This window comes from Thalia democratica, chromosome 2 (assembly GCF_965202585.1).
Source record: "Thalia democratica chromosome 2, ktThaDemo2.hap1.1, whole genome shotgun sequence".
NCBI lineage: Eukaryota > Metazoa > Chordata > Thaliacea > Salpida > Salpidae > Thalia > Thalia democratica.
This window is the reverse complement of record NC_139166.1, coordinates 107,519,890-107,534,863: the sequence shown is the minus strand read 5'-3', so window position 1 is coordinate 107,534,863 and position 14,974 is coordinate 107,519,890. Positions and strand designations below refer to the sequence as shown.

The 14,974-nt window shown below is 25.9% G+C and overlaps 1 protein-coding gene across 1 annotated transcript; it reads right to left on the bottom strand.

Annotated features, from left to right (window-relative positions):
* Positions 1 to 734: 734 nt before the first annotated feature.
* Positions 735 to 13,982, bottom strand: LOC145829693 (uncharacterized). Its single transcript, XM_082937548.1, has 8 exons — positions 13,923 to 13,982; positions 13,016 to 13,072; positions 12,783 to 12,867; positions 9,222 to 9,372; positions 7,344 to 8,680; positions 5,261 to 5,442; positions 1,460 to 1,583; positions 735 to 945 (listed from the first exon to the last, which is right to left on the bottom strand). Exons 2-8 carry the CDS (start codon positions 13,070 to 13,072, stop codon positions 824 to 826), a joined length of 2,058 nt encoding a protein of 685 aa, XP_082793674.1. The 5' UTR covers positions 13,923 to 13,982; the 3' UTR covers positions 735 to 823.
* Positions 13,983 to 14,974: the final 992 nt, after the last annotated feature.

The following is a 14,974-nucleotide window of genomic DNA, read 5'->3' as shown; positions in this document are numbered from 1 at the left end:
AAGACGGTAACTTATAAATCGTAAAAAAGTTTCACAAATTTATTCAGAATACTTCAAAAAATGGAATAACTTTTTAAAACAGTTTTGTTTTTACTGCTATTTAGTAAATCAAGTATGATTCATAATTCATCAAAACTGTCAGAATTAAAAATATTTGGAAAAAATTTGCAAGCTTTTGAAAGCATAAATAGAATCTAAAAAGCTAATTTAATATTTTCTACGAAAACTCTTTAAATTTAAGCTTTGAGAAGCAACTAGAATTTTTATTGTGAATCTGAGTATATTTACAATAAAAGAAGTATTAAGTCGACAGAAGATATTTAGCTTAAATGATTGTTTTAATAAAAGCTTGAGATTTATATCTAAGATTTTAGAACATTAATTCTACTAAATGAGAAGTTTAAAATCTTAAGCAATAGAAGAAGACAAAATTAAACTTTAGCTATTTCAAACTTAACATTTTATTTTCCCAGTAATTTTTTTAGTAAACTCTAACTTTAATCTCAAATAAATACAAAAGTTTTGAATGGTACAAAACATAAACTATTAGCAATTTCAAACTTTTTTAGACAAACAATAGCCATCTTAAACAAACAACACTAAAACAAATACTAGAGATAATTGTTTTCTTTGCAAATGATTTAAAACACATTTCTAGTTCTTTGAAAAACACTTCAAAATATTAAACTGACAGCAAAACAAACAGCAAAACTTTTGTTTCAACTGGAGCAGTTACTAATCATCATTTTTTTTGTCTAAATTTTTTATCAAAAGAGGTATTTTTTTCTCAAAATGACAATAAACACACAAAAAATCTAATTAATTAAAAATCAAAATAGCTGTCTTCTTCTTCACTGGAATTGTCGTCTTTCTCGAAATCTGGATTTTTAAACAAATTCCGGTCCAGTTGCTTTGTATTTATGAAAGCTCTCTTCAGCTTTTTTCCTAAAAATTAAATTAATATTATTTAATTATTGGAATTGTTTTTCAATACCTAAAAGTTAAACTTAAACTAATTATTGTCATTAAATTTATTTTTAATTGATTTGTATTTATGAAAGCTTCAGTTTTTTACCTAAAAGTTTTATTAAAAAAGTATTTATTAATTAAAAAAAAATTGAAACTTTAAGTTAAACTTAACTTAATTAATATTAATAAACTTTTTGAATTTTTAATACACTTCGATCTTAAAAATGTTTATTTCAAAAGTAATTTATGTATATATATATTATTTCACCATATAAATAAACACACCTTTGCTTAAATTGAAATCAAAAAATGAATTTATAATAATAAAAAATTCCTAGTTAAAAAAATTTTTTGTACATAAAACAAACAACTTATTTTTCATGTTAAAAAGGTATTTATAAATAGAGACAAACAAACCACTTATAAATAAACAAATTTATTTATTTTTTCGCATTTAAAACAAAAATAAACAAAAATAAAACAAACAAACCACTTTTGATTTCAACTTTTTTCTTCTTTTTTCTCGCGTTCAAAACTCGCTGTACTTCCTTATCGGCTCTTTCGATTTGAGAATCAGTTAAATTCATTTTAGGATAACTTCGTCTAACTGGAGTCTGTTTAAATTTATTATTTATTTTAATTATTTGTTACTTAAAATTTAGGTCTGCTTTGAGCCACAGGTGTTTGTTTATTATTATTATTAATTAAATTATTTGCATTATTTTTTTTTCTTTCTAAGTTGTTACTTGCAAATGTATGTTTATGATAAAATGAAAAATATACAATATAAGATAATTACCGTTAATCAAACTTTAATATCTAATAACACTAAAAGTAATTGACATAATTTAAAAAGAAATTTGAGAAGAAAATTGTTAGCGAAAATAAAAACAAAAAAAAATTATGCTCAAAAAAAAACTAGTCGGTTTTTCAAATAAATCAAAATTCCTTGTAAAAAGTTATACACCAAACAAAGTAAAATTCATGTTATAAACAAAAATTGGTGGTTTTATCATATAAGCCTGGTTAAAAAATTAACAATATTTTGCGTTATATAAGGAAATGGAAATATACAACGCTGAAAATACCATCTTTAAAATTCCATTCACTATTACAGGGTTGCCAAATGTTTTTGGCAAGTTTTCTCCAGGTTTTAAAAATTTCCTCCAGGTTTTTTAAAGTATTCATTTTTGAGTCTATTTTAAGTTTTAAGTTTAAGGTAAAAAACTGTGTTAAACAGTGCAAAAACATAAAAAAGATACTGTAAAGATACTTGAAATGTGTTTTTAATAAAAAAATTTTGATGATGACAACATTTTTTTTTAATCTGTATGATATTTTTTTGTGTCAAATCGAAATTTTTTAATTAACATGTTAGTATTGTTCAAAATTCCAGGTTTTTTCAGTATTTTTTTTGAAAATTTCTCGTCAAATTCCAGGTTTTTCCAGGTTTCCAAAATTTTTGGCAAACCTATCATTAAAAAACGCAAAGAAAATAATGATTTATCATATTAAAAAATTATCTTAAAGTAGAAATGTGCTTTATTAAATCACATTTATTAAAAATATTTTTTTTATATATAGATTTTTAGTAGGTGCTTGGGATTTTTTTCTTTTTGAATCATGTTATAATATTTCTACAAAAATTAAACACTTTATAAAAAAAAAATTAAAATTAAAAATATGATAAAGAATCATTAAACAAATATGAGATATTAAAATACAGATCCAACTTTATTTTGAGGCAGAAATAAAAACTTTACTATAAAAACTCTATGACAATCTTTAATAAATACTTTTACTTGAATATTTTAAAAAACTTAAATTTTAGTAAAATAATATTCAAATACTTTTTTAGTTTCATTTTTCGAGAATAAAAAGTTAAGATATATTTAAAAAAATAAAAATTTTTTTTTTTGAGTTGAACTCAAAAAACGGTATAATATTTAATAAATAAATAAACAAACTTTTTTTAAATATTTCCTACAATCAGAGTCAGAGTCTTCACTTGGCGATAACGAGTTACAACTAAATATATCTTGCTTTAGGTACAAAATACAAATATTTAAAACTAAATAAATAAAATATATAAGGAATTATAACTGAATATATCTTGCTTTAAGTACAAAATAAAAAAAATTAAAATAAATTAATAAAATATATAAGGAATTATAACTGAATATATCTTGCTTTAAGTACAAAACAAAAATATTTAAAATAAATTAATAAAATATATAAGGAGTTATAACTGAATATATCTTGCTTTAGGTACAAAACAAAAATATTTAAAATAAATTAATAAAATATATAAGGAGTTATTACTGAATATATCTTGCTTTAGGTACAAAATACAAAAATATTTAAAATAAATTAATAAAATATATTAGGGATTATAACTGAATATATCTTGCTTTAAGTACAAAACAAAAATATTTAAAATAAATTAATAAAATATATTAGGGATTATAACTGAATATATCTTGCTTTAAAGTACAAAATAAAAATATTAAAACTAAAAAGTATAACTATTATAAGTTTTATTTATTTTCAATGTAAATATTCTTTTTAATTTAAATATATCCTATTTATAGAATTAAGCTTAAGGGCATAAGGGGGTAAAACACTTTTTCAAGTTTAGTCTTATTTTTTATATAATTAGATAAGTTTCTTGTAACTTTTTACCGCTTTTTAAAATTCAAAGTAGCTTTTGAGATAGAGGCCATCAGGTTAGAGCTTTTAATAGGTTCTTTATGTGAGGCGCAAACTAAAAGGGGAAAAATAGTCTATTTCACTGAAAATCTGTCTCCTCCTTCAGTTATTGAGCAGTTGTTTCAAAACTTTTTCGAAATCTTCAACAAATTTTAAACAGCTTGTAAGATTTTTTTTTCATAAAAAAAAAAAATTATAAAAAATAAAACTTTTTTTTTTAACTTTTGCTATAATTTTTTTACAGTTTATTTCTCAAAATTCGCTTCCTACAAGCTGTTCTTAATATATAAAATATAAACAAATTTTTTTTTTTTGTCCATAATTTTTTACGGCTTTTTTTCTAAAACTGCGGCCTATGAGTTGTTTGTAATATTATATAGTACATTTTCTGACAACTTGAATTAAATTGCTGGAAAAATGATGAAGAAGATAGATTTTTGTAAGCTTTTCAAAGTTCTAAGAAAATCTGCTTTGAAAATTTTTGTTTCAAAGGGTTGTATCATGCTTCACAAAACTTATTAAATCTTAAATGTAATTGAATTATTTTGTTCTATGAAAAGTATCTTATAGTGTATACTCTTCATCGAAATAAGAGTCAATGTTAATTTTTGTAAAAAATGTTGGACCCCTTACCTATACCTGCAATTAAACTGTTTAAATGTTCAAAATATTGGGACTGTATTGTGCGAAGTGACTTTTGAACGAAAAATTCTTTTTTTTATCACAGGGTTAGAGTCAGAGTTAGGTTTAGGGTCAGTTTTTAAGTTAGGGTCAAAGTGATCACTCGTGAAAAAGTGACACTCGTGCAAAAGTGATTATTTGTGCAAAAATGACACCCACCCACATACAGTATTCATACATACAAATATATATGAATAAAAAAAATAAACAAAAGTCTAAACTAAATTACCAGGTAAAAATTTTGAATTTTTTAATCCCTGGCAAGACGAGTTTAGCAACGGCCGAGTCACGTTCCATTAGATTAAAGGTAACTAATTGTTTTCCCCTAAGATCTTTGCTAGAAAAACGCCAATGTTTAAAAGTCAATAAAAGGCGTTGAACTATCTGACTGCCTTTGACCTTTCCCCAAATTGCAAAAGCGATTTTTGGTATAAACACCTCAAAATCTCAGAAAATTTTCCTTGCAATATTAAGAAAAATTGTAGTAGCATAATAAAAAAGTTTAAATATAAACTAAAAAAACCTTATTTCATGAAAGGATGGAAAAATATATCTTGGTTTAAAATTTTTAAAGTATGTACAACATCTTTTTTTAATTATTGTAACGGACATTTTCAGAAATTTTGAGGTGTTGATATCGAAAACCTTTTCAGTAGATATCCATTTAAAGAAATATTCTATTTTCACATTTTTAGTTTGCACATTCCATTGAAAAAATATGGAACTTTCTAATTTTTGATGGCATATATCTCGAAAATAATTTAGAATTTTAACAAAAGGTAAAAACTATCAGTAGCTTATTTACGTAAAAAATAAAACTAAAAAAAGTGTTTTATCGCCCTTATGCCCTTAAAATACTCATGTAATAGAAAAACTTAAATAAAATTCAATAAACACCAACTTTCATGCTGTAGTCTTCGGTATCAGTTGACTCATTAAACTCGGTTCCCAACCTCGACTGCAGGTCCCTGGTCTTGCTGATGGGAGTCATGGAAACGCAGTGCTCGTCTTCTATAGGCGCGAACATGTCACTCGATTCGTTGAACTGATCCGAGTCTGACATCATGGAGAAGAAATCCTGACCTGTTTGTAAAACACATGTGTATCAATGTGTAGAAACATGTAAAACATACAACAAATTGAAAATTCTTTACAAAAAACAAGTCTTGAACTGTTTGTAAAACATGTGAAACTAAAAACAGCTAGAAAACTAGAAATATTCAACAGAGCAGTTTTGATCTGCTTGTAAAATTTTATTCCTACAAAAGTGTATAGTTATTTGCCTTAACTAAAAAAGAATGCTCAATTTGCTGGGATGTAAAGAGCTTATTTAAATAGATTTATGCAAATTGTATATTCGCGACCGGTTTCGGTGGCAAGAGATTGCGATCTTTTCAAGCAAAAATAAATTATTCAACTGCATATAAAGATGTTAGTTATTTATACTGTTATTCAAAATTTATTTATGCGTGACAGTTATAAACAAAAAATAAAATGTTGCATATTCGAAAATTCAAGCATGTCAGAGTATAATTAGGTAAAACTTGGTAATCTTGGCTTAAAATCACAACTTTAGACAATTCGTTTTAAAAAACTACTACCAGTTTTACCTAATTATACTCTGACATGCTTAAATTTTCGAATATGCAACATTTTAGTTTTTGTTTATAACTTTCACACATGAATAATTTTTTAAATAACAGTATAAATAATTAACATTGTTATATGCAGTTTAATATTTTATTTTTGCTTGAAAAGGTCGCAATTTTTGCCACGGAAACCAGTCGCGAATAGATAACAGGGTTGCCACTCGTTTTTAAAAAAAAATTTCCAGGTTTTTCAAATTTCTTCCAGGTTTTTAAAAGTACACATTTTTGGATCCATTTTTAGTTTAAAGTTAAATTTAAGGTTAGAAACTGTGTTAAATAGTATAAAAAGATTGAAAAGGTACTGTAAAGCTACTTAAAACGTGTTTTTTGATAAAAAATTTTTGGTGATGACAATTTTTTTTTTATCTATATGATAAATTATTAGAGGCAAACTGAAATTTAAAAATTCTTAAAAAATCCAGGTTTTTCCAGGTTTTTTGTTCAAAATTCCAGGTTTTTCAAGGTTTTTTTCAAAATTTCTTAAATTCCAGGTTTTTCCAGGTTATTTTTGCCTAAATTGTCAAATTCCAGGTTTTTCAAGGTTTTTTTTCAAAATTTCTTAAATTCCAGGTTATTTTTGCCTAAATTTTCAAGTTCCAGGTTTTTCCAGGATTCCAGATATAGTGGCAACCCTAAATTTGCATTAATCTATTTACGTACAAAAATATAAGAAAAAAGTCTTCATAGAAAAGTTTTAGTCTCATAAAAGTCGCTTTTGAACGGATAATTTTAAATTGCCCTCATTACACTTTAACCCTAGACACCTTTGACCCGTAGTCTCAAACCATTAACTTCTACTAAACACCTTGAATTTAATTTTTCAGTCCATAATCAGAACCAAAAAGTCTTGATAGTAATTAAAATGTTGTATACTTTAAGAGAAAAATGTCAAATGTAAAAATGTAATTTCTAAATTCGAAATATTAAAAACTCATTTTTTTACACCATAACATTAACCTAGTACATGCTAGCAGTTATATCTTAGATATTAAACACTATACATTTTGACCTAAGAGTGGATTTACTAAAACTATTAGCATCTCAAACAGAAGCATTTATTTTGTTATTATCTAAAAATTGTCATCAAACCGCCACAGAAAATAATATTTAGCTTCATCATGGTTGCCACTGATCAAGCTGAGAAAAATTTCTTGACTTTTCCTGACTTTTTTTCAAAACTACCCATTTTTAACTGACTTTTCCTGACTTTTGTCATTTTTTAAAATTTTACCTGACTTTTCCTGACCGAGTGGCAACCCTAGCTTCATACTCAAAGTTTACTTCCTGAAAAACTTAATAAAATATTAACTAAAAAAATCAAGTAAAGTGTTTTACCTTTATCACTGAAGTCCATCTGCTTCCTGGCCTCTCTGACCTGCTTGAGATGCTTCTGGGTTCCTCGTTTAGCCGTCACCTTCGCAATCTGCTGATCCCCCGATTTTCTGACGACTTTGTCAGTTTTATCCGGCTTCTTAGCGGTGCTGGTCCACTGAATCTTTTTCTTGTTCTTTGGAGTCATTTTCACGGGTGTCACAAACCTATCCTGACTTTTCTTCTGTGGGTACCTGTTAGTCGAGGTTCTACTTTTAGGCGCAGTGATTGGTCGCTTCATTAACGAATCATTCGGTTCCGCTTCACTGCTTTCAAGATCCGACTTTCTAGAATTTTGCAAAGAAGATCCCAGTTTGGTGAATACTTTTGTCGGGGTGACTACAATTGAAGACTGCCTGCTTTCCGACGAAGTACTTACACTTGAAGTTCTCGTTGATCTTCTAGTTCTTGTAACTTCACTTGAACTGTCAGCGTTATTCACTCCACTGATCTCAAAGGGAGTTGTTTGATCCATTAAGTGACTTGCTTCTTCATCCATGGGTTCGCTTCTAATAAAACTATCTCTTACAGTTTCATCAGCCGACTTTCTTGTTTTTTGCTTTGACTTTGTTTCTACTTCAGGCGTCACTTCAGTTGTTTCCTTCCCAGTAAGAGATTTTGAAGATTTTTTCGACTTTGCTGCAGATTTTTTTTTTAATTTTCCAAAATTAAAAAATTTCAAATGTTTCGAAGTCGGCTTTGGAGCCCTGGTAGTCTTGCGAACCGGAGCATTGCTTTCAACTTGCTTTCTCTTCCTGCTTTGCTTTTCGCTCGCATCAACTGCGATTTCACTGAACGCGTTGGTCAGGCACTTTCTGCTCTTGCTTCTCGTTCGAACTGGAGTCCTCGGAACTTCTTTTTGCTTTTTACAATTTTCAGAAACTTTGTCTTTTTCACAAGGCGCTGTTGCTTCTGTTTCAGATGGTTCTGTGTTTGCGTTTTTCAAAACTGCAACTTTTTTCCTGGCAGAAATTTCTGGAGTATTAGTTTTTTCTTCATTCCTAACAACTCTCACGCTTTTAGTCACTTTACTTGGTACAGACTTGTCAGTAGAAACAACTCCTGCATTCTTTTCTTGAGCAGCTTTAGTTTTTGACAATTTCCTACCAGGTCTAACAGGTCTCAGTTTTTCTCTAACAACATTCCTGCCAGCTTTTTCCTTCAATGCCTTCACGTTTTTTCGGACCACTGGGTTTGTATCTTGTTTTTTCGCGCTTCTCAATTTGTTTGTAGGCCTGGCATTTTCTTTCTGCCTCCTTGTTTTGAACTGGGCCGTCTCGTCCTTGAAGTCCACAAAGTCCCTGTTGGTTTCATTTTACTATTAAATAACTCTTTAGAACTTAATATAAGTATGTATTGTATCAATTATATTAATAGTTTTTTTTTAAGTTTTGGTCAATAGTCCTCCACCAGTTAAACTTTACTATTAAACTTAAACTTTACTTTACTTTACAAGGTTTCATTTTAATATTAAATATATATTTTTGGTCCAGACACATATGTTGGTACAATAAAGGATGATTACTGTATAATTTGTTTTTATTTTTATTGCAGTGAACTTGTTTCACTAAGATCTTTTGTTAGCAAACGATTAAATCTATATTTTTGAACAGTTATATATTGTATCAAGTGTATCAAATTTTATTTGTACTAATAGCAATTATAACTATTCTAACAGTTCTTCACTTACTTTATTAATAATAATTATAAATTGTTTATTAAATTTGTTCAATTGAAAATAAAGCTTGCATAGAGCAATAACATTTTTTTCACAAATTGATGTCATTTTGTTGAGTTAAACTACAAGTTGCTTTTTACATATTTCAATAAAACCAATTCTACCTGTCAATTTTGGAATCCCACTTGTGATCATTGAGTAATAACTTCCAGGTGAGGGGAAAACCCTGAGAGAATTTGGCGCTGAACCATTTCGGAGTGAGAAGGCGGTTGGTGAGACGCTTGTTAATCTTGCCTTTTAATTGGTATTGCTCGCCTGTAATTATAATAAAATAATACATTAAATATTTTTTTGTTAACATCAAGTTTTATTTATTTTGACTATTAGTTAGTATTGTTCACCTGTGAAAAATGGTAATAATAAACCAACTAAAAACTATTTTTATTTGTATTAACAACTATTATAAACTTTTAATTTTTACTTATGCTTCAATAACTATTAGTTTTATTATAATCATTTAAAGTATCTATTAAGGGCATAGGGGGGGTAAACACCTTTTTTGGTTTTTGATCTTATTTTATATAGTTTTTACTAAGCTACAAGATGCTTTTTACAGATTTGAAAAATTCAAAATAATTTTTGAGATATAGCCGATCAAAGTCGGAGGCAACAATAGAATCCTTATGGGAGGCGCAAACTAAAACGGCAAATAACTAGAAATCACTAAAAATCTATCTCCTCCTACGTTTTTTGAGATAACTACCTCAAATTTTCAGGAAATGTTCCTTGCAGTATTTAGAAAATTCTGTCGGAAGAAATTTTAAAAAAAAAATAAAAAAAAATTTAAAATAAAAAAACAAAAAAAAAACTGTTTTTTTTTGTTTATTTTTTATATAATTTTTTTATTTCTATTTTTTTTTAAATTCCTTCCGACAGAATTTTCTAAATATATCAAGGAACACTTCCTGAAAATTATTAAGAAATTATTTTAAGGGCTTAGAAGATTAACAACTTTTTTTATAAATATATGTTAACTTGTAGAGTTTTAAGTAAAGTACAAGTTGCTTTTAATAGTCTTAATATAATTAAACTAATTTTAAGATATAGCTGCTTTGAGTCTTACAATCAGTTGCTTGGGTGGGTGTGACTTTTGCACAAAAAGAAACTTTTGCGCAAAGTATGCAATTATAGAGGTACGCAATCGCGCAAAGTAAACACCTGCGTCAATACTATTTAAATTCAGACAATTCAAATCCTTAAAAAAAAATATCCTGAACTCAAAAAGTAATGTATGTATCAAAAGATACGTTTGTTGGTGTTTTTGATAACCTAATTTTTAATAGTAATGTTTCTTTTTTGCATAGTTTCAAAATTATTTTCGAGATATGGGTAAAAATCTTTTTAATGCAGTTATTTTTTTTTATCAAAAGATATTTATAATTTTGCAAACAAAAAAGAAAAAAGGCTTGTAGATATTAATTAAACCTAAATACGTATTTTTATTTTAAAATACATATTACTTTTTGATATATAGTCTCTTAAACAGTTATTTAAGAATTTGAATTTTTGGAATTTGATTTTCCAGTTTTAAATTGTTAAGTAACCCATTACTATACATAAATACTAATAAATACTATGTCAACTATTGATTCTTTTTTTAAATACCAAATTTGTTTAGTTTACTAAGGTTGCCAATGATTTTTTGTAAATTTCTTCCAGGTTTTCTGAATTTTCTTCAGGTTTTAAAATTCAAGTTTTTTAGTCCATTTTTAGTATAAAATTAAGCTTAAGTTTAAAAAACTGCCTTAAATAGTATCATAACATAGAAGAGATACTGTAAAGCTACTTCAAATGTGTTATTTTTATGAATAAAATATTAAATGATTCAATTTTTTTTTATGTTAGATCTTTTGTACCTGCTCTTAATTTTATCACAAAACATGTAAAACATTGAAATTGTTTTTCCAAGGTTTTTTATAAATTTTTGTTCAGAATTCCATGCTTTTTTCAATTTTTCAAATTACATGTTTAATTGAATAAACCAGGGCTGCCCAAAACGTTTAATTCCAGGTTTTTTGGCAGCCCTGGTTTATTCAACTTCTCAAAATTGTACTGTTTACCTTGTAAATCTATTACTTATACTTATATTTAGGGCATAGAGGGTCCGCTTTGACTTTTACAAGTTGATTTTATTTTATAGAGTTTTATTTGAGCTACCAGACATTTTTAACCGCTTTTAAAATTTCCAAATTTTTGAGATATAAGCAATCAAGTTGGTGACCTTAATAGGTTCCTAATGGAAGCTGCAAACCAAAAACACAAAAACAGACTATTTCACCAAAAATCTATCTTCTTATTCATTTTTTAACCAATCTTCTTCAAATATTCACAGAAAGTTTAGTATTAAACTTTCAAAAGATTGAATGCAAGATTTGTTTTAATTTTAAAAAACAATTTTTTTATTAAAAAAAACTACCTATTTTTTGTTTTTTTATCTAAAATTTTTCTTTTCTGATATTTTAAAAATTGCAACATTCAAAGTATTTAAAACTATAAAAGGAACATTTCCTGAAAGTTTGAGGTCTCTAGCTCAAAAAATGAAAGAGAAGATAGATTTTTAGTGATTTTTAAGTATCCAAGAAAATTGGTCCCAACAAATGTGCAGTCCATATGTTTGTATTGGAAAATTTATACCAAAATTAAAATATCTCAAAAAATAAATAAGATTTTTCAATTCTATAAAAACTGGCTTTTAGTTTGTACTTGAAAGTTTTATGTAAGCCAATGCTATTTTTAATAAAAAAAAATGTTGGACCCCCCATATGCCATTATTTTAGTATTTATACTGAAAAAAAATATTAATCTAATAATTAATCAAATTATTAACTTGCTAATGGTAACCACAAAATTTGAATTATTGCAGTAAAAATGTAAATTTATTCAACGCCTTCTCAAGGGCATGGGGAGTTAAACACCTTTTACAACTTTATTTTATTTGGTAGAGCTTTAAGTAAGCTACAAATTCTGTTTCACAGATTTTAAATTTTTTTTCAAATACATTTTGAGATATAACACCTTAAAATCAGAGATTACAACTGGTAGCTTATATGGGAGGAGTGAATTAAAACAGTAGAAATCACTAAAAATCAACTTGTAACCCTGCTTTAAAGACTTTTAAAGAAATAAATAACCTCCACAATTATCAATACTTAGTTTTTTGTGACAGTGTGCTATAGTAAACAATTAGGAGCAATTGTAAATCTTCATGAAAAATTATATTTTTAGCTCGAATTATAAATTATAAATTTAAAAACAAACACACTTATACTTACATAATATACTTATTGAGAATACCGACTTTGATTGGTTATATCTCAAAAATTAATTTGAATTTTTTTAAGCGGTTAAAATTGTGTAATAGCTCAGATTAAACTCTACAAGATAAGATCAACTTGTAAAATATAATGTGGACCCTTCATGCCCTTAATGTATGAAATAAATTTAAAACATTTGAAAACTTTTGGTAGCTAATTTTTCATATCAAAAACAAAAAAACTTTAAGAAGACTTTAAAAAAAGAGATTAGCCCCTATGTTTATCAATATTTTGTTTTTTGTAAAAGTATACTAAAGTTAACATTTAAGGGCCAATTTTAATATTCATAAAAAATATATATTAATAAAACTTTAATTATAATTATAGCTTTAAAATCAAACAAATACTAACCGCTGAAAGTGATAACCTTTAGAGGACCTCTGATATCAACAATTCTGGATGTTTGGTAAAGATCATTATTATTGTTGTAACCGACCTAAAAATTATTAAATTTATCAAAAAAATTTATATAAAATAAGTAAAAACTAATAAAATTTCTTAAAATTTAACATGTAAATTATTTTTAATAAAAAAGAGTGAATTTATTAAAAATCAGTTAAAAATAATTCAAAAAAATTACCAACCAAATTTATCTGTCCTTTTTTTCCAATTATTGCCCATCTACTTAGTTCCTTTGCCATCTAAAAAGATGTTAAATTCATTACAGAAACTATAGAGTAAATAAAAGTTTAGTCTTGTTTTAAATAATACAGGTTTGTATTAATAATTTTAGAACAAAATCAGTTTAAATAACAATTTAAATAATATAAAAACATATAAAATAAGTGTAACAAAGTAAAATGTTATAATGTATACAAATATAACATAATAATGAAATGAAAAAATCAGCTAAAACTAGAATTTAATAAACCAAGGGTTGCCACTCTATGAGTCAAAAAAATGTCTTGATTCATCTTTAGTTCTCTTGAAACCCTTAAAAAAGTTTCTAATGTATAAAAATAAAAGTATTTAAAAGAGCTAGGCAAAGTGCTTAAAACATCTTAGAATGATAAAAAACTCTGTAAAAACTGACAAATTTAAAATCAGTAAAAATCAAGTTCTTTAACAAAATTTGTTATATAAAATAATAAAATATTCAAACTAGATCAACTAAATCTCATTCAAGATCAAGCAAAATATTTACTGACATTTTTTTTATCTTAAAACTATGCAGAGTTTTTTTAATAAAAATCAAAACTAATCTGAGCCAGCCTGAGTTTTAATAATATCCTGAATATATGGGGGCCACAAGGCCATAGTTTGAAACTTACTAGATATTCTTGAGTTGATGATAAAGAGCAAATAAAAGTTTTAGGCGTTGTTTATGATAGTTTTTTGAGTTGTCTTGTTGAAAGGGGCCATAGCTAGTTTTAATTTCTTTAAAGAAGGCCTTTTGAAAAAAGTTTGGGAAACGCTGCTATAATATAAACTAATAAATTTAGAAAATTATAAACTATACCAATTTAATTAAAAAATAAATAAAAAACAAACCAAAACTTTTGATGTTATGTTGATAGCTTCTTAGTAAAACTTGGTAATTTAAAAATAACTAGAAAAAAGTTATTAAAAGTTTTATGCATAAGTTTAATTATTTTTTTAACTAATAAACCTGTAATAAAACAAGTAAAAATTAAATTTTTCTTTTAAATATTTATGCGTGTAACATAAAATCTTTATATTTATAGACAATAGTACAATTTAGATGCCTAAAATAAGCCTTATTTATTGATCAATATAAAAAAAAATTGTTTAAAATTTAAAGAAAAAAAAAAGTCTCAAAATTTATTGATCAGGTATAAAATAAATTGCTTAAATAAAAACTATATATTAATATTTGCCAAAAACATTATAATTTTTCTTTAACTTTTAAAACAAATTTTTATGTCCATGTATATCAAATACAATAATTATAAAATTAACTTAAACTGTACTTTTGAAAAGTTCATCATGAAATTTAACTTGCAACTACACAGGCGTTAGTACTATCTATAACAGTTTATTCAATGTAAAAATATAATAATTAATTATATAAGGTCAAAATATTTTGTGCTTACAAACCATTATCACAAAGTATCTTAAACTTTAAAATCTCCAACTATATAACAGTAAGGACAGGGAATAAATAATCCATAAATTAAGAATTGTCAAACAGAAGTTTGAAAAAATAACTAAACAATAAATAACTGTTCAAAATATAGTTTTAATTGTTTGCTAACAAAAGATCCTAGTGAAGTAACTTCACTGGAATATAAATAAAAACAAATTATACAGTAATCTTCCTTTATTCTACCAACATATGTTTCTGTGTGTCAACAAATCAACACATTTCAACTGGGTTCTGTAAAAAAAAATAATTACTGTAATGTGAGAATGGAAGCATAGAACAAAGTAGGTGTATATATGTTTTCATTGAAATAAGATATATTCTACAGATAATAGTCATTAATAGGTAAAATACTTAATATTAAATCCGACTGTTATAAAACTATATAATATTTATGATTATTAAGTTTAAAATAAGTAAAGTAAGGTAAATTACACAA

Bases quoted from the DNA above. Each gene is read 5' to 3' on its own strand.
- LOC145829693 (XM_082937548.1), bottom strand. From the start codon at position 13,072: ATGGCAAAGGAACTAAGTAGATGGGCAATAATTGGAAAAAAAGGACAG. The intron at 12,868-13,015 runs GTTGGTAATTTT...AATAATTTTTAG, and splicing joins AAAAAGGACAGATAAATTTG to GTCGGTTACAACAATAATAA. The intron at 1,584-5,260 runs GTTGGTGTTTAT...AAATTTAAACAG, and splicing joins CCGAAGACTACAGCATGAAA to ACTCCAGTTAGACGAAGTTA.